Source organism: Pristiophorus japonicus, chromosome 20, assembly GCF_044704955.1.
Source record: "Pristiophorus japonicus isolate sPriJap1 chromosome 20, sPriJap1.hap1, whole genome shotgun sequence".
NCBI lineage: Eukaryota > Metazoa > Chordata > Chondrichthyes > Pristiophoridae > Pristiophorus > Pristiophorus japonicus.
Window position 1 is genome coordinate 3646219 of NC_091996.1, and position 22740 is coordinate 3668958.

General features: G+C 54.4%; 1 protein-coding gene across 2 annotated transcripts in view; it reads right to left on the reverse strand.

Moving 5' to 3' along the window:
• Window positions 1–513: 513 nt before the first annotated feature.
• asb6 (ankyrin repeat and SOCS box containing 6) overlaps window positions 514–22740 on the reverse strand; it is a 69923-nt gene continuing 47696 nt past the window's right edge. For both annotated transcript variants that reach the window (XM_070863660.1, XM_070863661.1), the window contains exons 2-7: window positions 12348–12550; window positions 10869–11044; window positions 9847–9953; window positions 6608–6716; window positions 6432–6518; window positions 514–2570 (exon numbers count right to left, since the gene is read on the reverse strand). In XM_070863660.1, coding sequence (XP_070719761.1) covers window positions 1888–2570; window positions 6432–6518; window positions 6608–6716; window positions 9847–9953; window positions 10869–11044; window positions 12348–12469 — 1284 coding nt within the window. In that variant the 5' untranslated portion in view covers window positions 12470–12550 and the 3' untranslated portion in view covers window positions 514–1887. The remainder of the gene's footprint in view (window positions 2571–6431; window positions 6519–6607; window positions 6717–9846; window positions 9954–10868; window positions 11045–12347; window positions 12551–22740) is intronic.

The window sequence follows — 22740 nt, forward strand, 5'->3', positions numbered from 1 at the left end:
TTTCTGTCTGTTTTTTTTTTGCAGGGGTGAAGTTAATAACCACAGTGAGGGATTTTAGCGATGAGGACAGATTGGATAGGCTGGGTCTGTTTTCTTTGGAACAGAGGAGGCTGAGGGGAGATCTGATTGAGGTATATAAAATTATAAAGGGCCGAGATAGAGTGGATAGGAAGGACTTATTTCCCTTAGCAGAGGAGTCAACAGGGGGAATAGATTTAAAGTAATTGGGGGGAGGTTTAGAGGGGATTTGAGGGGAAATTTCTTCATGCAGAGGGTGGTGGGGGTCTGGGACTCACTGCCTGAAAGGGTGGTAGAGGCAGAAACCCTCACCACATTTAAAAAGTACTTAGATGTGCACCTGAAGTGCCGTAACCTGCAGGGCTATGGACCGAGAGCTGGAAAGTGGGATTAGGCTGGATTGCTCTTTGATGGCCGGCACGGACACGATGGGGCGAAATGGCCTCCTTCCGTGCAGTAAATTTCTCTGATTCTGACACAATGAAAGAGCCAAGCCAGGTCGCAACACAGATGTATTGATTTAGACTGATTCCCGTTCTCAGTGGGGGATCAGCATGCTGTTGACACCAAGCAGCGTTTACAAACTCCCACTACCCTCCGTGCCCAGCCGTGACACGCACGTTAGTCCATCACATGGACAAAATAGCCTATTCCGAGCTCGGTCTCCCTGCAGTGGATTGGGGACAGGTGAAAACAATCTTATTACAGAGTGGGGAGGGTACAGCATTGGGACACTGTCCCCATCCCATGTGGTCTCACCCACCATCCCAAGGGGAAAGCAGTAGCCAGGGCCCCTGGTTCCCTCGCTCCTGTGAGAAGGACAGATAAGGTGGGAAATGCAAAGGGGGTTGGTGGGGAGTGAAGTCCCTCCGTGGTCAGGTGGAGGGGCCCCAGGCCACCAGCCCCACTCACGCTACTGGCCTCTCGCTTGGCTGCTGCCAAACTCCTGTTATACAACAGATGGTTTCAGGTTTGTTGCCTTTTATACAGCCCGTCTCTCAAACAAAGCACCACGTACAGTGACTTGCTTTCATAGTGCAGCGACCTGTTGTTGTGCACAGGGAAAGACAGACAGCATTCTGTTCACAGTAAGATCCCGAGAAGCAGCGACGAGATGAACAGCCAACCTGATTTGTGGGCGGGTGGAATGTTGGCCAGGTGAGGCTCACTGCTCAGAATGTGTGAAGGACCATCGGAAAGGGGGGCGGGGAGGGGGAAGTCTCAACCCAAAGGATGGCACCTCCGACAATGCAGCGCTCCCTCAGTGCTGGCACTGCAGTGTCGGTCCAGTCCCACTGTGGGGATCAGAGTTCAGCATTCTCGATATTGGACACTTCATCTGCTCACATATTCTCCGTTTACAATCATTAGAACTGGGAAGAGAAACAATGGAATGGCGGGCTACTGGGAATCATTATATGTGGAATCTCCCGGATAAAGCGTAGTAATCCAGCCCTGGGATTGCAGCCTCTCTCGGGGCCCACTATCGTATTTGGCCCATGTTCAGTGACCAGCTGAGATTCCAATTACTCAGCACAGAAACGTAGCCGTGTCTGAACTGGGCACCCAGGCCAACACGGGCCCACTGTTGGTGCAGTGCTGAGCACCTGCCTCTAGAGATCACTGGTGCACCTATAGGTACAATGTGCGCTGAATCACACCAAATACATGGAGGGACACAGATAGACAGGGCAGCCCATTGGTCCCGTGTTATCCTGATACTGGGGTTCAAAGCAGTCAAATGGCATTGGAGTCTGAAGATTATCTGCTCCAGACCCAACGTAAAAGTCATAAAAAGAACGTCCGCTCCCCCTCCCTCCCCCCCAACCACAGCCAGTCTTCAAATGGCGGCCGACTCTCCCTCAGCCGTCACTGCTGCATCTCCTCTTCCTCGTCCTTGCCATTTTCCATCAACAGGAACCACTTCAGGCGGTCTGGCAGAGGCAAGGCCTTGACCTTGGGATCCAGGGGCACGGGCCTGAGCAGCCGCCGAATGCCCACCCGGCACAGGTGCTTGAGCGAGGCCGGAGAGAGCTGCAGCAGTTTCAGGGGCCTGGACAGCTCCAGCACCTGGTCTGTGTAGACGGAGTAGGCCGCGGGCTTGATTTCCCAGCCCGGGGGCAGCCGGGGGCGGGTGGCACTGCCCACCATCAGCTCCAGGGCCGTCTCTGCCCGCTGCAAGGCTTCGCGGTGCGCCAGGCCCGACTCGGGGCCGTTGAGCAGCGTGCGCAGTCTCTCAAAGAGCAGCGTGTAGCCGGACCAGCAGGACGGGCCGTGGTCAGGGCACTGGTTGGAAGCCCCAGAGTCCAGCAGCACCCGGATGATGGGGAGGTGGACCTCGAATTGGTTGATGCAGGTGTGGATGAGCGAGTCCTCGGGCTGACAGGCATCGGGCTGAGCGGAGTGGGCGAGCAGCAGCTGGGTGGTCTGCAGGCAGAATCGCCGGAGGGTCTCAGACTCTTCCTGCTCTCTGCCTTCGGTCTCGCCCAGCAGAAAGACGATAAATGTGAAGACGTTGTCACCGTCCATCATGATTGCTTTCACATCTGCACCTGAGGGGCAACAAATGAACTCTGGGTGAGGTGCTTCAGACAGGAATAAAAAGACTTGCATTTCTATAGCGCCTTTCACGACCACCGGACGCCTCAAAGCGCTTTACAGGCAATGAAGTTGTAATGTAGGAAACGCAGCAACCAATTTGCAGACAGCAAACTTCCACAAACAGCAATATGATCATGACCAGATAATCTGTTTTTGTTATGTTGATTGAGGAATAAATATTGGCCCCAGGACACCGGGGATAACTCCCCTGCCCTTCTTCAAAATATTGCCCTAGGATCCTTTACGTTCACCTGAGAGAGCAGACGAGGCCTCGGTTTAACGTCTCATCTGAAAGTTGGCACCTCCAACAATGCAACACTCCCTCAGTACTGCCCCTCCGACAGTGCAGCGCTCCTTCAGTACTACCCCTCCGACAGTGCAGCGCTCCCTCAGTACTGCCCCTCCGACAGTGCGGTACTCCCTCAGTGCCAGCCTGGATTTATGTATTTATAGATCAAAAAGCATTTATACAACGCCTTTCCCGAGCAAAGGCTGGTAAATGGAGTTAGGATACAGATCAGCCATGATCTCATTGAATGGCGGAACAGGCTCGAGGGGCTGAATGGCCGACTTCTGTTCCTATGTCTAGCCTCACAAATAGAGGACTGATCACTTCAGTAAAGTTCTGGAGGGTATCCAGTCGCCAAGGAACCCAAAGATCAGCACCAGTCTGGAGACGAGTGGAGCAAATTTAATGGATTTTATTTTTGGAAAAGTAAATGAGTTACAGCCCTGGCCTGTGTGCAGAGTAAGTGGGAACCCAGCCCCGGCGAAAGGCAGGAAGGCCCCGACAGCCACTGAGCTCTCGCCACAGATGCTGCCTGACCTGCTGAGTATTTCTAACATTCTCTGTCTATATCTCACCGCTGAGCACTTGCACCATCAGACCAGGACTAATCACAGAATCATAGAAATTTACAGCACGGCAGGAGGCCATTCGGCCCATCGTGTCCGCGCCGGCCGACCAAGAGCCATCCAGCCTAATCCCACTTTCCAGCTCTCGGTCCGTAGCCCTGTAGGTTACGGCACTTCAGGTGCACATCCAAGTACTTTTTAAATGTGGTGAGGGTTTCTGCCTCTACCACCCTTTCAGGCCGTGAGTTCCAGACCCCCACCACCCTCTGGGTGAAGACATTTCCCCTCAAATCCTTCTACCAGTTACTATCAATCTATGCTCCTATCTAATGATCTGTATCTGATGAGATCAATGGGGTAATTCGCAGAGAGGTATAGGAGGATTAGAGAGGGACTTAGTGGCTTGGGGAGCAGCTAACGGGATATTTACGCTCGTGTGTGTACAGAACGAGTTCTGATGGACACCAAAGCTGTGTCAGAAATTCCCTCTACCTCAGCGACCGAGAGCCCTCGGGCATTGTGTCTCTCGGAGATCCCTAGTACAGGTTAGACTTCCCCCCTCCCTGGCTGTGAAGAAATGCCCAACATCCTCAAGATTGGTGGCAGTGTTAAAACTGTTACCCTCTGCAACACCTCACACCGACCAACAGCCCAACCCTCAGGACTGAGGAATCCATCCACCAGCTGAGACCGCTGCAAACCAATAGCCCGTCACTGATGGGATTAATGCACCTACCTCCATCTTGCTGATAACACCCACTATTCCCATATCTTATGAAAACTTAAGCTAGTCCCTTAGCAGAGGGGTCAACAACCAGGGGGCATAGATTTAAAGTAATTGGTAGGAGGTTTAGAGGGGATTTGAGGGGAAATATCTTCACCCAGAGGGTGGTGGGGGTCTGGAGCTCACGGCCTGAAAGGCTGGTAGAGGCAGAAACCCTCACCACATTTAAAAAGTACCTGGATGAGCACCGGAAGTGCCGTAACCTGCAGGGCTACGGACCGAGAGCTGGAAAGTGGGATTAGGCTGGGTAGCTCTTTGTCGGCCAGCGCGGACACGATGGGCCGAAATGGCCTCCTTCCGTGCTGTAAATTTCTATGAACAAATCCAATAAGGAATTCAGGAGAAACTTCATTACCCAGAGAGTGGTGAGAATGTGGAACTCGCTGCCACAGCGAGTGGTTGAGGCAAATGGCATAGATGCATTTAAAGGGAAGCTCGATAAACACACAAGGGAGAAAGGAATAGAAGGATATGATGATAGAAAGACTTCAATTTATATAGCACCTTTCACGACCACTGGATGTCTCAAAGCACTTCACAGCCAATAAAATACTTTGAGTGTAGTAGTCACTGTTGTAATGTGGGAAATGCGGCAGCCAATTTGCACACAGCAAGCTCCCACAAACAGCAATGTGATAATGACCGAATAATCTGTTTATTTGTTATATTGATTGAGGGATAAATATTGGCCCCAGGACACTGGAGATAACTCCCCTGCTCTTTAAAATAGTGCCATGGGACCTTTTACATCCACCTGAGGGAGCAGATGGGGCCTCGGTTTAACGTCTCATCATGGGGTGAGATGAAGAGGGGTGGGAGGAGGTATGTGTGGGGCATAAACACCGGCACGGAGCAGTTGGGCCTGTTTCTGTGCTATACATTCTGTGTAAATCAGTCAGGCTCAGAACACAGCCCAGCTCCCTTCACTGGGGCCGACAGCACACCAGTATCTCCACCTGTTCCTGGCCTCCATTCACAGCTGTCGGGAGAGAGAGTTATCCCAGCTCCCACACAAACCCATTAAAGTAAAAACTACCCTTCCTCTGAAAGTGTCAGCCCTGGCTCAGTGGGTAGCACACTCGCCTCTGGGTCAGAAGGTTATTGGTTCAAGTCCCACTTCAGGAACTTGAGCATAAACTCCAGGCTCCCTCAGTACTGACCCTCCGACAGTGCGGTGCTCCCTCAGTACTGCCCCAGTACATTACTGAGGGAGTGCCGCACTGTCGGAGGGGCACTACTGAGGGGGGGCCGCACTGTTGGAGGGGCAGTACTGAGGGAGTGGCGTACTGTCGGAGGGGCAGTACTGAGGGAGCGGCGTACTGTCGGAGGGGCAGTACTGAGGGAGCGGCGTACTGTCGGAGGGGCAGTACTGAGGGAGCGGCGTACTGTCGGAGGGGCAGTACTGAGGGAGTGCTGCACTGTCGGAGGGGCAGTACTGAGGGAGGGCTGCACTGAGGGAGGGCCGCACTGTCGGAGGGGCAGTACTGAGGGAGCGGGCGCACTGTTGGAGGGGCAGTACTGAGAGAGCGCCGCACTGTCGGAGGGGCAGTACTGAGGGAGTGCTGCACTGTTGGAGGGGCAGTACTGAGGGAGCGCCGTACTGAGGGAGTGCTGCACTGTCGGAGGGGCAGTACTGAGGGAGCGCTGCACTGTTGGAGGGGCAGTACTGAGGGAGTGCTGCACTGTTGGAGGGGCAGTACTGAGAGAGTGTCGGAGGGGCAGTACTGAGGGAGTGCTGCACTGTCGGAGGGGCAGTACTGAGGGAGCGCCGTACTGTCGGAGGGGCAGTACTGAGGGAGTGCCGCACTGAGAGAGTGCTGCACTATCGGAGGTGCCGTCTTTTGGATGAGACGTTAAACCGAGGCCCCGTCTGCCCTCTCAGGTGGATGTAAAAGATCCCATGGCACTATTTGGAAGAAGAGCAAGGGAAGTTATCCCCGATGTCCTGGGCCAATATTTATCCCGCAATTAACGTCACTAAAAAATAGATTATCGGGTCGTTATCACATTGTTGTTTGTGGGAGATTGCTGAGCGCAAATTGTCTGCCGTGTTTCCTACATTACAACATTGACTGCACTTCAAAAAGTACCTCATTGGCTGTAAATCGCCTTGGGACATATGGTGGCCGTTAAAGGCGCTATACAAATGCAAGTTTCTTTCCTTTTACCGTACCTCTCTCGAGGAGCAGCTTGATGTTGTCGGTGTTGTGCACCTGCACTCCGTCACTGCTGGCCAGAGCGTGCAGCAAGGCCGACTTTCCTGCGAGAGAGAGAGAGAGAGAGAGAGACTTTGAAGGGTCGTCACGGACGAGATTTCAAGAATGAAGGAACAATGAAAAGGCGACGGACCGGTCTTGTCGAGCCCGTTGATATCAGCGCCGAGGTCGAGGAGCCGCCGCAGGCAGGGCAAACGTTCGCCCTCCTCGCTCGCCAGGTCGAGCGGGCTGCTGCTGTGAACCTGCATCAGGGCAAAGAGGCATCGTTAGATCGACATTCCCCGCATTCCCACAGCGCCTTTCAAATCCTCGGGATGTCCCAAAGCGCTTTACAGCCAATGAAGTACTTTTGGAGTGTAGTCACTGTTGTAATGTGGGAAACGCAGCAACCAACCTGCGCACAGCAAGCTCCCACAAACAGCAATATGATAATGACCAGAGAATCTGTTTTTAGATGTTGGCTGAGGGATAAATATTGACCACCACACCGGCGAGAACTCCCCAGCTCCTCTTCGAATAGTGCCCGAGGATCTTTTATGTCCACCTGAGGGGCCAGACGGAGCCTCAGTTCAACATCTAATCTGAAAGACAGCACCTCCGGCAGTGCGGCACTCCCTCAGTACTGCCCCTCCGGCAGTGCGGCACTCCCTCAGTACTGCCCCTCCGGCAGTGCGGCACTCCCTCAGTACTGCCCCTCTGACAGTGCGGCACTCCCTCAGTACTGCCCCTCCGACAGTGCGGCACTCCCTCAGTACTGCCCCTCCGGCAGTGCGGCACTCCCTCAGTACTGCCCCTCCGGCAGTACTGCCCCTCCGGCAGTGCGGCACTCCCTCAGTACTGCCCCTCCGGCAGTGCGGCACTCCCTCAGTACTGCCCCTCCGGCAGTGCGGCACTCCCTCAGTACTGCCCCTCCGGCAGTGCGGCTCTCCCTCAGTACTGCCCCTCCGGCAGTGCAGCACTCCCTCAGTACTGCCCCTCCGGCAGTGCGGCTCTCCCTCAGTACCGCCCCTCCGGCAGTGCGGCACTCCCTCAGTACTGCCCCTCCGGCAGTGCGGCACTCCCTCAGTACTGCCCCTCCGGCAGTGCGGCACTCCCTCAGTGCTGCCCCTCCGGCAGTGCGGCACTCCCTCAGTACTGCCCCTCCGGCAGTGCGGCACTCCCTCAGTACTGCCCCTCCGACAATGCGGCACTCCCTCAGTACTGCCCCTCCGGCAGTGCGGCACTCCCTCAGTACTGCCCCTCCGGCAGTGCGGCACTCCCTCAGTACTGCCCCTCCGGCAGTGCGGCACTCCCTCAGTGCTGCCCCTCCGGCAGTGCGGCACTCCCTCAGTACTGCCCCTCCGGCAGTGCGGCACTCCCTCAGTACTGCCCCTCCGACAATGCGGCACTCCCTCAGTACTGCCCCTCCGGCAGTGCGGCACCTTCTCAGTACTGCCCCCCCCTCAGTACTGCCCCTCCGGCAGTGCGGCACTCCCTCAGTACTGCCCCTCCGGCAGTGCGGCACTCCCTCAGTACTGCCCCTCCGGCAGTGCGGCACTCCCTCAGTACTGCCCCTCCGACAGTGCGGCACTCCCTCAGTACTGCCCCTCCGGCAGTGCGGCACTCCCTCAGTACTGCCCCTCCGGCAGTGCGGCACTCCCTCAGTACTGCCCCTCCGGCAGTGCGGCACTCCCTCAGTACTGCCCCTCCGACAGTGCGGCACTCCCTCAGTACTGCCCCTCCGGCAGTGCGGCACTCCCTCAGTACTGCCCCTCCGACAGTGCGGCACTCCCTCAGTACTGCCCCTCCGGCAGTGCGGCACTCCCTCAGTACTGCCCCTCCGGCAGTGCGGCACTCCCTCAGTACTGCCCCTCCGGCAGTGCGGCACTCCCTCAGTACTGCCCCTCCGACAGTGCGGCACTCCCTCAGTACTGCCCCTCCGGCAGTGCGGCACTCCCTCAGTACTGCCCCTCCGGCAGTGCGGCACTCCCTCAGTACTGCCCCTCCGGCAGTGCGGCACTCCCTCAGTACTGCCCCTCCGGCAGTGCGGCACTCCCTTAGTACTGCCCCTCCGGCAGTACTGCCCCTCCGGCAGTGCGGCACTCCCTCAGTACTGCCCCTCCGGCAGTGCGGCACTCCCTCAGTACTGCCCCTCCGGCAGTGCGGCACTCCCTCAGTACTGCCCCTCCGGCAGTGCGGCACTCCCTCAGTACTGCCCCTCCGGCAGTGCGGCCCCTCCGGCAGTGCGGCACTCCCTCAGTACTGCCCCTCCGGCAGTGCGGCACTCCCTCAGTACTGCCCCTCCGGCAGTGCGGCACTCCCTCAGTACTGCCCCTCCGGCAGTGCGGCACTCCCTCAGTACTGCCTCTCCGGCAGTGCGGCACTCCCTCAGTACTGCCCCTCCGGCACTCCCTCAGTACTGCCCCTCCGGCAGTGCGGCACTCCCTCAGTACTGCCCCTCCGGCAGTGCGGCACTCCCTCAGTACTGCCCCTCCGGCAGTGCGGCACTCCCTCAGTACTGCCCCTCCGGCAGTGCGGCACTCCCTCAGTACTGCCCCTCCGGCAGTGCGGCACTCCCTCAGTACTGCCCTGGGAGGGTCAGCCTGGTTATGGGCTCAAGTCTTGGAATGGGACTTAGACCCACGACCTTCTGACTCGGGGACAAGAGTGCTACCCACTGAGCCAGGTCATTATCACCCGCCACCCACCCTCCCAAAACCCTTAGTCTGTGCAGTTAGCTGATCTTGGGACGCGTGGCTCTCGGGGTCACTGTACTCAGCCACTTCCTGCAAGGACTAACACTATGATAAAGGAGATAAATGACTCGCGAAGCATCGTGAGGCAGTGAGCTGGTCATTCACTGTGTCACGGAGCAGAGGGAGTGTCTGTTCCTGGATCTGATATGGGGGCCCTGGAACTAATTAATGCTCAGATCCTAGCGACTGTTCAACTCCACTGATCACAACAATTTGTATTTATATAGTGCCTTTAACATAGTAAAACATCCCGAGGCGCATCACAGGAGCATAAAATAAATCAGATAGTATTTGACACCGGACCACATAAGGAGATATTAGGGCAGGTGACCAAAAGCTTGATTAAAAAGCTAAGTTTTAAGGAGGAGAGCGAGGCAGAGGGGTTTAGGTAGGGTATTCCAGAGCTTAGGGCCCAGGTGGAGCGATGGAAATCAGGGATACAGAGGTCAGAATTGGAGGAGTGCAGAGATCTAGGAGAGTTGTAGGGCGTGGGGAGGGGGAGAGCATGGAGGGATTTGAAGAGGAGGATGAGAATTTTAAACTGAACTAGTGTCAGTCAGCGAGCTCAGGGTGTGACACAATCAGTGCTTGGATATTTTACACTGGTGTTCAGGACAGTTCCTGATGCCTCCCTTACCCGATCCCTCTTGTTGATGTCCGCTCCGTGCCGAACCAGCAGCTCCACCATATCGGGCTGGTTGCGCAAGACTGCCACATGCAAGGCTGTGTAATACGTGACCGGATCTGTGGAAAAGCCAAGGTGTCGTCAGTCACAACATTAAAGGAAGATGTCCACCTGACAGAACCAGCCAACAACCCCAGGCACAGACTACACGACAGGCTCAAGGTTCTTGACTTCTCCTGGGGGAGGGGTGGGGGAGCGGAGAGGGGGAAGGGGGCAGAAAGAACGAGAGCATCCCAGGAAAGACTGAACTAGCTGGGACTCTTCTCTCTAGAAAAGAGAAGGCCGAGGGGTGACCTGATAGAGGTCTTTACAATTGTGCGAGGGTTCGATGGGTAGCTGTAGAGACAATGTTTGCACTTGAGGGGAGTCCAAAACCAGGGGCCATCAATAAGAACATAACAAAAGAAATAGGAGCAGGAGTAGGCCACATCATGGCCCCTCGAGCCTGCTCCGCCATTCAATAAGATCATGGCTGATCTGATCATGGACTCAGGTCCACCTCCCCACCCGCTCCCCGTAACCTCTTATCGTTTAAGAAACTGTCTATCTCTGTCTTAAATTTATTCAATGTCCCGGCTTCTACAGCTCTCTGAGGCAGCGAATTCCACAGATTTACAACCCTCAGAGAAGAAATTTCTTCTCATCTCAATATAAGATAGTCAGTAATAAATCCAATCGGGAATTCAGGAGAAACTTCTCGTCCCAGAGAGTGGTGAGAATGTGGAACTCGCTGCCACAGGGGGTGGTTGAGGCAATTGAGGGGAAGCTGGATTTAAAACATGAGGGAGAGGGGAACAGAAGGATATGATGACAGGTTGAGATGAAGAGGGGTGGGAGGAGGCTCGTGTGGAGCATAAACACCAGCGTGGAGCAGTTGGGCCTGTTTCTGTGTTGTACACTCGAGGTAATCTGTAGCCACCGGGGGAACACACTGTATATAAACTGCTCTGTCTCAAGGTCTGGACGATACTAACCTTCGAAGTTGAGGTCAGCACCGTGCATCAGCAGTTTCTCAGCCGCACTGACCAGGCCGGCCTCCGACACTTTGAGCAGCGAGTAGCTGATGGCTTCCTCGTAGAAGGACGATCGCGACTCCCTCTCCAGCAGCCCCAGCAGAGCTGCCGAGTCCATCTCAGTCATGGGGCCATCGCTGCAACCCAACCAGAGAAACAGTAACCGTAACAGGAGCCGTCAGTCAGCGGAAACCTCGCCCTGCGGAAAGTCTCCGGGTAGACAGGGTGTGTGGGCCGAGGCCCCTCCGATGTCAAATACTGAGGCTCAATCCAACAGCCTCATCGCCGGCCTAGGAACAGGAGGAGGCCATTCAGCCTGTTCCGCCATTCAATTAGATCATGGCTGATCTGTACCGTAACTCCAACTATCCGTCTTGGTTCCGTGACTCTCAATAACCTCACTCAACAAAAATCTTATCAACTTGCATTTCTATAGCACCTTTCACAACCTCAGGACGTCCCGAGGTGCTTTACAGCCAATGAAGTACTTTGTGAAGTGTAGCCACTGTTGTAATGTAGGAAACACAGCAACCAATTTCGCATAGCAACAGCAATGAACAGATAATGAACAGATCATCTGTTTTTAGTGATGTTGGTTGAGGGCTAAATATCGGCCCCAGGACACCGGGGAGAACTCCCCTACTCCTCTTCCAAATAGGGCCATAGGATCTTTTACATCCACCTGCAATTTAACTTCTCATCTGAAAGACGCCACCTCAGACATTTCAGCACTCCCTCAGTACTGTCCCTCCGACAGTGCAGCACTCCCTCAGTACTGTCCCTGACAGTGCAGCGCTCCCTCAGCACTGCCCCGCCGACAGTGCGGTGCTCCCTCAGTACTGTCCCTCCGACAGTGCGGTGCTCCCTCAGTACTGTCCCTCCGACAGTGCGGCGCTCCCTCAGTACTGCCCCTCCGACAGTGCGGCACTCCCTCAGTACTGCCTCTCCGACAGTGCGGCACTCCCTCAGTACTGCCCCTCCGACAGTGCGGCTCTCCCTCAGCACCGCCCCTCCGACAGTGCGGTGCTCCCTCAGCATCGCCCCTCCGACAGTGCGGCACTCCCTCAGTACTGCCCCTCCGACAGTGCGGCACTCCCTCAGTACTGTCCCTCCGACAGTGCGGCGCTCCCTCAGCACCGCCCCTCCGACAGTGCGGCGCTCCCTCAGTACTGCCCCTCCGACAGTGCGGCACTCCCTCAGTACCGCCCCTCCGACAGTGCGGCGCTCCCTCAGTACTGCCCCTCCGACAGTGCGGCGCTCCCTCAGTACTGCCCCTCCGACAGTGCGGCGCTCCCTCAGTACTGCCCCTCCGACAGTGCGGCGCTCCCTCAGTACTGCCCCTCCGACAGTGCGGTGCTCCCTCAGTACTGCCCCTCCGACAGTGCAGCGTTACCGCCCCACACACTGATAGCAAGTTACTGGACTGTTCCACTCACTCACCTGACTCGGTTTCCAGCGCCTGCCTCTCTGCTCGGTTCCTGTAACCCTACAACTCTGAGAATTTCATCGACCAACGGCTGATACTCGAAGATGATTCGCCGGAACCCATGGAGGTACGGCATGGTTTCCCCGCTCTAACTTTTAGCAGCACTCGGTGCAAAGCACATCCTCTGTGTAGCAGAAACAGGGAGCGACGTGAGGAGCTGAGAGAGAGACACATTAAAGGAGCAGTTCAGAAACATACGCACAACTCTGGTCCATCCAGCCTGTCCCATATGCAGCACATTACAAACACTCCCCACCCCACCCAGAAACCATGTGATCTCCAGGGAGAGGCAGAAAACCAACACAGACCCAGGACAATTAGGGAGGGAAAAGTCTGAAAAACTCCTCTCCCACCCCCTTAGGCGATGGAAACTAGTCCAGGAGAACAACCTGGCCCTGGTGAATGTCTTTTGCACGAGGTGATCTCCGTCCTGGCCAGAAACGGGTCCAGCTCTTGCACAAAGGAATTCAGCGAGCGGTGTCCACCTGTCCCCGAGGTCCAGTATTCACTGGTGCGAGAACCACCCCACTCCTGACATCGAACCTTGATCTGGCCCTTTCATAACTTGCGATTGGGGCCCCTAGTCCTTGCTCTCCTCGTTAGTTGTGTCCTTGGCATTGAGGAGCATTGGATGACTCTGACCCACGTTACAAAACACAGTGGCCGCAGACTCGCTGTCACACTACTGGCTGGCCAAAGGCTCACGGGTGAGCATAGCTTTAATTGGTAGAAGGTTTAGAGGGGATTTGAGGGGAAATTTCTTCACCCAGAGGGTAGAAACATAGAAACATAGAAAATAGGTGCAGGAGTAGGCCATTCGGCCCTTCTAGCCTGCACCACCATTCAATGAGTTCATGGCTGAACATACAACTTCAGTACCCCATTCCTGCTTTCTCAATAGAAACATAGGGTGGTGGGGGTCTGGAACTCACGGCCTGAAAGGGTGGTAGAGGCAGAAACCCTCACCACATTTAAAAAGTACTTGGATGTGCACCTGAAGTGTCGTAACCTACAGGGCTACGGACCTAGAGCGGGAAAGTGGGATTAGGCTGGATAGCTCTTTGTCGGCCGGCGCGGACACGATGGGCCGAATGGCCTCCTTCTGTGCCGTAAATGTCTATGATTCTATGAGCTCCTCCCACACACTGCCAGCAACACTCGGGCTGGTTACCGGGTAGCACACACCCAACAGTCTAGGCAACGCAATCTCCGATTTTATTGTCCTCCTTGCACTGTGATCGGCACCCTCCCCTCCCCCAAACAGCACAGCAGGACTCCACCAAGCTGAGAGCTGGGCTTGAGTTCCACCTGTGTGCGGCTCACCGTGGTAGTCACAGCCCGGGCGCTCCGACAGATCTGGCAGAAGCAGTGACGGGTGCTGCCCCGACCACAGGCCCTGGTCCCATTCCCAGATCCTTCCCCCACCGCGGTCATATTCCACCTCCCGCATCGAGGGTCTCCGTGACCGCGCAGTGCGCAGCCGCCAAATAACAACCAATCCATTGCGAGCTTAAAGTTGGGCCGGCACCTTGGCTCCCTGGTTCGAATCGGCAGAGGGGAGGTTTTCAGCCCATCCGTGTCGGCACAGCGCCCACAGGTGAAAAGCCCACCTCGAACCCTCCACCAGCTAACCTACCGCAGGCCCGAAACAAACTGCTTTCATTTCTTTTATAAAACATCCCCCCCTCCATGTGCCCTTCCTCTTTGAAGTGACGTGCAGGGGACTAACTCCTAATAAGCAGCAGTCAATATTACGTTTTATTTTCTTCCACTTGTTCACCAATAGAACCAATCAGCTTCCAGATAACACAGGACAGGCATATCATCAAGCACAGGGCCGCAAAACTATATCTTCTGACACACTGCAATGTATTTGCTTCCTGGGTTCTTTGCTTAAGAATTCACAGCAACACATTGCTTTTAAGAACTAGTTGGTTTATTTGCAAAAGGTTTAACAATCACACTACACATTACTAGTTCAACTATTTTAGTTGTGCACTTTAAACAAATGTCCCCTGCAATGGGGGGGGGGGGGGGGCACACTCCAAAATACATTTGTTCCTTGCCCCTTTTTTGGTTGGGGGGGTTTAGGGCACTAAAAAGAGAAATTATACTAGTGCCCCCTGGCTAAAAGGGGGCGGGGGGGGGGGCACTAAAACCGGCAAATTAAACTTTAGACATAAAATCAAATTAAAATTTGGTTGCCAGGGGCGATGATGCACTCCAGTCCCTCCGGCGCCCACCTCTCGCGGAAGGCCGCGAGCGTACCGGTGGACACCGTGTGCTCCATCTCCAGGGACACCCTGGCCCGGATGTAACCGCGGAAGAGAGGCAGGCAGTCGGGCTGAAACATAGAAAACATATAAAATAGGTGCAGTAGGCCATTCGAGCCTGCACCACCAGTCAATAAAATCATGGCTGATCATTCCCTCAGTACTCCTTTCCTGCTTTCTCTCCATACCCCTTGATCCCTTTAGCCGTAAGGGCCATATCTAACTCCCTCTTGAATATATCCAATGAACTGGCATCAACTCTCTGCGGCAGGGAATTCCACAGGTTCACCACTCTCTGAGTGAAGAGGTTTTCTCCTCATCTCAGTCCTAAATGGCCTACCCCTTATCCTAAGACTATGTCCCCTGGTTCTGGACTTCCCCAACATCGGGAACATTCTTCCCGCATCTAACCTGTCCAGTCCCGTTAGAATTTTATACGTTTCTATGAGATCCCCTCTCATCCTTCTAAACTCCAGTGAATACAGGCCCAGTCGATCCAGTCTCTCCTCATATGTCAGTCCTGCCATCCCTGGAATCAGTCTGGTGAACCTTCGCTGCACTCCCTCAATAGCAAGAACGTCCTTCCTCAGATTAGGAGACCAAAACTGAACACAATATTCCAGGTGAGGCCTCACTAAGGCCCTCTACAACTGCAGTAAGACCTCCCTGCTCTTATACTCAAATCCCCTAGCTATGAAGGCCAACATACCATTTGCTACCTTCACCACCTGCTGTACCTGCATGCCAACTTTCAATGACTGAACGACCGCCTTGACTGCCGGCTGCCTGGACCGGCTGATGGCCACCTTGGCCGTGCCCAGGAGCAGTCCTACGAAGAGGCCTTCCGACCTGCCCGCTCCCCTGCGCGCAGGGTGCCCAAAGATCAGGAGTGTGGGACTGAAGTGCAACCAGAATTTGAGGAACAGCCCCTTCAAATAATGGAACAGGGGCTGCAACCTCGCACATTCGATGAAAACATGGAACACGGACTCTTCCAGACACATTCCCAGTTCATCCACCAGGCTCACAATCACCTGCCTCATCGTGGATCATCCGAACCCAACTGACTGGGGTTTTATTGAACCTTGTGAACATCACATGACTGGCCAAGTCACTCCCAATGCAACAGCTCTACAACTATTTTGGTGGAACGTTAATTCAAGTGCCTTCTTTTGTAAGGGCACAATAAACCACAAATTAACTAATAAACATTAAAGGGAACCACGACAAATCAAATTAAATTAAAATTTTGTTCCCTGTTGAAATGATGCACCCATCCTTCCGGCGCCCACCTCTCGCGGAAGGCCGCGAGCATACCGGTGGACACCGCGTGCGCCATCTCCAGGGACACCCTGGCTCGGATGTAACCGCGGAAGAGAGGCAGGCAGTCGGGATGAACGACCCCCTCGACCGCCCACTGCCTGGACCGGTTAATGGGCAACAATCCTACAAACCTGGGAGTATGCTCACAGGTACATACATTACACAGACCATCCACAACTCTTGACTTCCCTGACTCACTCAAAGTCTGAGAGCAGTGAAGGACCAGCGGGAAAACTGCTGAGAATATGTTGGAATATCTCTTCCAGGTAATTAGGGTGTTAGCTCCACGATATCAAGCGTTAATCAATGTACACTCTATGGATGACAAGCCCCAAATGGGGACCACCAGATCCTTACAGTATTTGCTCATCTGAACCTGTATCCATCTCCAGAACCTTCACACCCTGCTCGCCACAGATTTATCCAACAACAACTTGTATTTATATAGCGCCTTTAACGTCCCAAGGCGCTTCACAGGAGTGTATTAAGACAAAACAACTAAATTTGACACCAAGCCACACAAGTAGAAATTAGCACAGGTGACCAAAAGCTTGGCCAACGTGGTAGGTTTTAAGGAGCGTCTTGAAGAAAGATAGAGAGATAGAGAGGCGGAGAGGTTTAGGGAGGGAGTTCCAGAGCTTGGGGCCCAGGCAACAGAAGGCACGGCCACCAATGGTTAAGCGATTATAATCAGTGATGCTCAAGAGGGCAGAATTGGAGGAGTGCAGATATCTCGGGGGGTTGTGAGGCTGGAGGAGATTACAGAGATAGGGAGGGGCGAGGGCCATGGAGGGATTTGAAAACTAGGATCCAGTACGAGAGGTCAGTACTGTGCCACCAACTGTTGGCTGTCAGTACCGTTTAAAAAAAGAGCAAGGTCTCCCAGCTTAACGCACTCCCCACCGCGTGCTGTGACACGCCCCTTTAAGGAGGGGCCACCAATACTGCTTTCCTTATCATAAATCCACACACCAGTAGTACAGGGTGAGCCTTCAGAGAGAGACAGAAACTGCTCAGGAAACGAGAGAGGTGCAGAGAAAAGCAGCAGGACACCGATAATCTCTGGCCACACGGCAGTATTGGCTTTAGCTAGTCATGGACCTGTCCTTTCTCCGGTAGCTGCTGTCTGAACTGCTGCTTGTGGGAGCTTGCTGTGCTCAAATTCACTGCTGTGTTTCCTGCATTACAACAGTGACGACATTTAAAAAGTACTTCATTGCCTACAGAGTGTTTTGGGAGGTCCCGAGGTTGTGAAAGGCACTGCATAAATGCTTTCTTTATCACGTTCTTTCTTTCTCCAGCATTCTCCCTCAGTTCACAAACTGCTTCCGGTGACAGTGCCGGCTCCCCCGGGGGCCGGTGACAGTGCCGGCTCCCCCGGGTACCGGTGACAGTGCCGGCTCCCCCGGGGGCCGGTGACAGTGCCGGCTCCCCCGGGGACCGGTGACAGTGCCGGCTCCCCCGGGGACCGGTGACAGTGCCGGCTCCCCCGGGGACCGGTGACAGTGCCGGCTCCCCCGGGGACCGGTGACAGTGCCGGCTCCCCCGGGGACCGGTGACAGTGCCGGCTCCCCCGGGGACCGGTGACAGTGCCGGCTCCCCCGGGGACCGGTGACAGTGCCGGCTCCCCCGGGGACCGGTGACAGTGCCGGCTCCCCCGGGTACCGGTGACAGTGCCGGCTCCCCCGGGGACCGGTGACAGTGCCGGCTCCCCCGGGGACCGGTGACAGTGCCGGCTCCCCCGGGGACCGGTGACAGTGCCGGCTCCCCCGGGGACCGGTGACAGTGCCGGCTCCCCCGGGGACCGGTGACAGTGCCGGCTCCCCCGGGGACCGGTGACAGTGCCGGCTCCCTCGGGTACCGGTGACAGTGCCGGCTCCCCCGGGGACCGGTGACAGTGCCGGCTCCCCCGGGGACCGGTGACAGTGCCGGCTCCCCCGGGGACCGGTGACAGTGCCGGCTCCCTCGGGTACCGGTGACAGTGCCGGCTCCCCCGGGGACCGGTGACAGTGCCGGCTCCCCCGGGGACCGGTGACAGTGCCGGCTCCCCCGGGGACCGGTGACAGTGCCGGCTCCCCCGGGTACCGGTGACAGTGCCGGCTCCCCCGGGTACCGGTGACAGTGCCGGCTCCCCCGGGTACCGGTGACAGTGCCGGCTCCCCCGGGTACCGGTGACAGGGCCGGCTCCCTCGGGTACCGGTGACAGGGCCGGCTCCCTCGGGTACCGGTGACAGGGCCGGCTCCCTCGGGTACCGGTGACAGGGCCGGCTCCCTCGGGTACCGGTGACAGGGCCGGCTCCCTCGGGTACCGGTGACAGGGCCGGCTCCCTCGGGTACCGGTGACAGGGCCGCCTCCCTCGGGTACCGGTGACAGGGCCGCCTCCCTCGGGTACCGGTGACAGGGCCGGCTCCCTCGGGTACCGGCACCTCTCGATTGTGGTGCAGCCTGAGTCAGCAACAATGGGCACATTGAGCACCCAAGTGAAAGTTTAACGCTGCTGTGTGTGTGCAAGGCTTGTACGAGTACTGGGGGGGGGGGCATGAGAGGGGGAGTGGGAGAGAGCGGGAAGAGAGCGAGCGAGCGTGAGAGAGAGAAAGGGGGAGAAAGACTTGCATTTATATAGTGCCTTTCATGACCAACAGATAGCTCAAAGTGCTTTACAACCAATTTGTGCACAGCAACCTCCCACAAACAGCAATGTGACAATGAACAGATAATCTGTTTTAGTAATGTTGATTGAGGGATAAATATTGGCCAGGACACCGGGGATAACTCCCCTGCTCTTCTTCAAATAGTGCCATGGGATCTTTTACATCCACCTGAGAGGGCAGGCGGGGCCTCGATTTAACGTCTCATCGGAAAGACAGCACCTCCAACAGTGCAGCACTCCCTCAGCGCTGCACTGGGAGTGTCAGCTGAGATTTATGTGCTCAAGTTCCTGGAGTGGGACTTGAACCCACAACCTTCTGACTCCGAGGCGAGAGTGCTGCCCACTCCTCATTATCACCACCATCACTGAGCCACAGTTGACACATGTAGACACTTGTACGGAAAAACTTATAATGGGATGTCCAGTTTGGCTCTTGGTTCGACGGCCTCCTGAGGTGCCGAGTGGAGAACTGAGCTGCCTCCTGTTACAAATCTCAGTGGGCCGGTCAATGTGACGTGTTTCGTGATCTGGGACTCACGGCCAGTCACACTTCGGGCAGTCCCTCACTTTCCACGTGGGGAGCAGGTGGTGGCCGTGTCTGTGCCCTGTGCGGAACACCCAGTGAATGCAGCGAGCATCAGTACCCCAAGGGCTTGTGCCGCCCGCAGCCAAACACACCACGATACAGCGGCCCAATCCTGGCTCTGACATGACAGGGCCTCTTCAGCACTGGGGGGAGGGGGGAATGGGGTATTTTCAGTCGGATCTACCCAAGGTGAACCGTGATTTTGGGCGGGGGTCTGTGTTTATAACTGTGCCTGTAACAAGCACCTTGGGTCATTGACAACATTGTCTGTGAGAGCGATCTTGCAATCAGAGGAGACCCTTTATCCGGGGAGGGGCGGGGCGGAATATTAGTTCAGGTTTCCAGCTGTTTCTGTCCTCTCTGCTAAATCATTTCAATTAATTATTCATGGCTGATCATTTAACCTCAGTATCCCACCCCAGCCTTCTCTCCATACCCCCTGATTCCTTTAACTATAAGTGCCACATCTAACTCCCTTTTGAATATGTCCAACGAACTGGTCTCAACAACTTTCTATGGCAGAGAATTCCACAGGTTCACAACTTTCTGGGTGAAAAAGTTTCTCCTCATCTCAGTCCTAAATGGCTTACCCCTTATCCTTAGACTGTGTCCCCTGGTTCTGGACTTCCCCAACATCGGAACATTCTTCCTGCATCTAACCTATCCAATCCCATCAGAATTTTATACGTTTCTATGAGATCCCCTCTCATTCTTCTAAATTCCAGTGAGTATAAGCCCAGTCGATCCAGTCTCTCCTCATTTGTCAGTTCTGCCATCCCGGGAATCAGTCTGGTGAACCTTCGCTGCACTCCCTCAATAGCAAGAACGTCCTTCCTCAGATTAGGAGACCAAAACTGAACACAACACTCAAGGTGTGGTCTCACCATGACCCTGTACAACTGCAGCAAGACCTCCCTGCTCCTATACTCAAATCCCCTCGCTATGAAGGCCAACATGCCATTTGCTTTCTTTACTGCCTGCTGTACCTGCATGCCTACCTTCAATGACTGATGAACCATGACACCCAGGTCTCATTGCACCTCCCCTTTTCCTAATCTGGCACCATTCAGATAATAATCTGCCTTCCTGTTTTTGCCACCAAAGTGGCTAACCCCACAATTATCCACATTATACTGCATCTGCCATGCATTTGCCCTCCCCAGTAACATCTCACAACCCTCTCCCTTTATCACTCTCTCTCACACACTCTCTTATAATCTCTCACACACACTCCCTCTCTTGCATTGGAGGCTATTCACAGAAGGTTCACGAAGTTAATTCCGGAGCTGAGGGTTTGCCTTATGAAGATAGGTTGGGTCTATACTCATTGGGGTTCAGAAGAACAAGAGGTGATCTTATTGAAACATATAAGATAATGAGGGGGCTCGACAAGGTGGATGCAGAGAGGATATTTCCACTCATAGCTGAAACTAAAACTAGGGGAAATAGTCTCAGAATAAGGGGCCACCCATTTAAAACTGAGATGAGGAGGAATGTCTTCTCTCAGAGGGTTGCAAATCAGTGGAATTCTCTGTCCCAGAGAGTGTGGAGGCTGGGTCATTGAATATATTGAAGGCAGAGAATTTGAGCGATATGGGAGTAAGGGGTATGGGGAGGGGGCAGGAAATTGGAGCCGAGTCCATGATCAGATCAGCCATGGATCTTATTAAATGGCGGAGCAGGCTCTGGGGGGCCTGGTGGCCTAATCATGCTTCTATTTATGTTCTTATGCTCTCTCACACTCTCTCTCACACACACACTCACTCTCTCTCTCACTCACACAATCTCTCTCTCTCTCTCTCTCACACAATCTCTCTCTCCTCTCTCTCACACAATCTCTCTCTCTCTCTCTCACACACTCTCTCTCTCTCTCTCACATCTCTCTCTCTCTCTCCACACAATCTCTCTCTCTCTCTCCACACATCTCTCTCTCTCTCTCTCTCACACAATCTCTCTCTCTCTCTCTCACACAATCTCTCTCTCTCTCTCTCACACAATCTCTCTCTCTCTCTCTCCACAGACATCTCTCTCTCTCTCACACAATCCTCTCTCTCTCTCTCACAACTCTCTCTCTCTCTCTCTCACACAATCTCTCTCTCTCTCTCACACAATCTCTCTCTCTCTCTCTCACACATCCTCTCTCTCTCTCTCTCTCACACAATCTCTTCTCTCTCTCTCACACAATCTCTCTCTCACTCACAATCTCTCTCTCTCACACAATCTCTCTCTCTCTCTCACACAATCTCTCTCTCTCCACAATCTCTCTCTCTCTCAACAACTCTCTCTCTCTCACAATCTCTCTCTCTCTCACACAATCTCTCTCTCTCTCACACAATCTCTCTCTCTCTCACACAATCTCTCTCTCTCTCTCACACACAATCTCTCTCTCTCTCACCATCTCTCTCTCTCTCACACAATCTCTCTCTCTCTCACACAATCTCTCTCTCTCCACACAATCTCTCTCTCTCTCTCTCACACAATCTCTCTCTCCTCACACAATCTCTCTCTCCTCTCACACACTCTCTCTCTCTCTCACACAATCTCTCTTCTCTCACACAATCTCTCTCTCTCACACAATCTCTCTCTCTCACACAATCTCTCTCTCTCACACAATCTCTCTCTCTCACACAATCTCTCTCTCTCTCACACAATCTCTCTCTCTCACAATCTCTCTCTCTCACACTCTCTCTCTCTCTCACACAATCTCTCTCTCTCACACAATCTCTCTCTCTCTCACACAATCTCTCTCTCTCCACACACTCTCTCTCTCACACAATCTCTCTCTCACTCTCTCTCACACAATCTCTCTCTCTCTCTCTCACACAATCTCTCTCTCTCACACAATCTCTCTCTCTCACACAATCTCTCTCTCTCACACAATCTCTCTCTCTCTCACACAATCTCTCTCTCTCTCACACAATCTCTCTCTCTCTCACACAATCTCTCTCTCTCTCACACAATCTCTCTCTCACACACACACTCTCTCTCTCTCTCTCTCACCACACACTCTCTCTCTCTCTCTCACACACACTCTCTCTCTCACACAATCTCTCTCTCTCTCTCACACACAATCTCTCTCTCTCTCTCTCACACACAATCTCTCTCTCTCTCTCACACACAATCTCTCTCTCTCTCTCTCTCTCTCTCACACACATCTCTCTCTCTCTCTCTCACACAATCTCTCTCACACAATCTCTCTCTCTCTCTCTCACACAATCTCTCTCACACACTCTCTCTCTCTCACACAATCTCTCTCTCTCACACAATCTCTCTCTCTCACACAATCTCTCTCTCTCTCTCTCTCTCTCCTCACACAATCTCTCTCACACACACTCTCTCTCTCACACAATCTCTCTCTCTCTCTCTCTCTCTCTCACACAATCTCTCTCTCTCTCTCTCTCACAAATCCTCTCTCTCTCTCTCTCTCACACCACTCTCTCTCTCTCACACAATCTCTCTCTCTCTCTCTCTCACACACTCTCTCTCTCACACAATCTCTCTCTCTCTCTCTCAC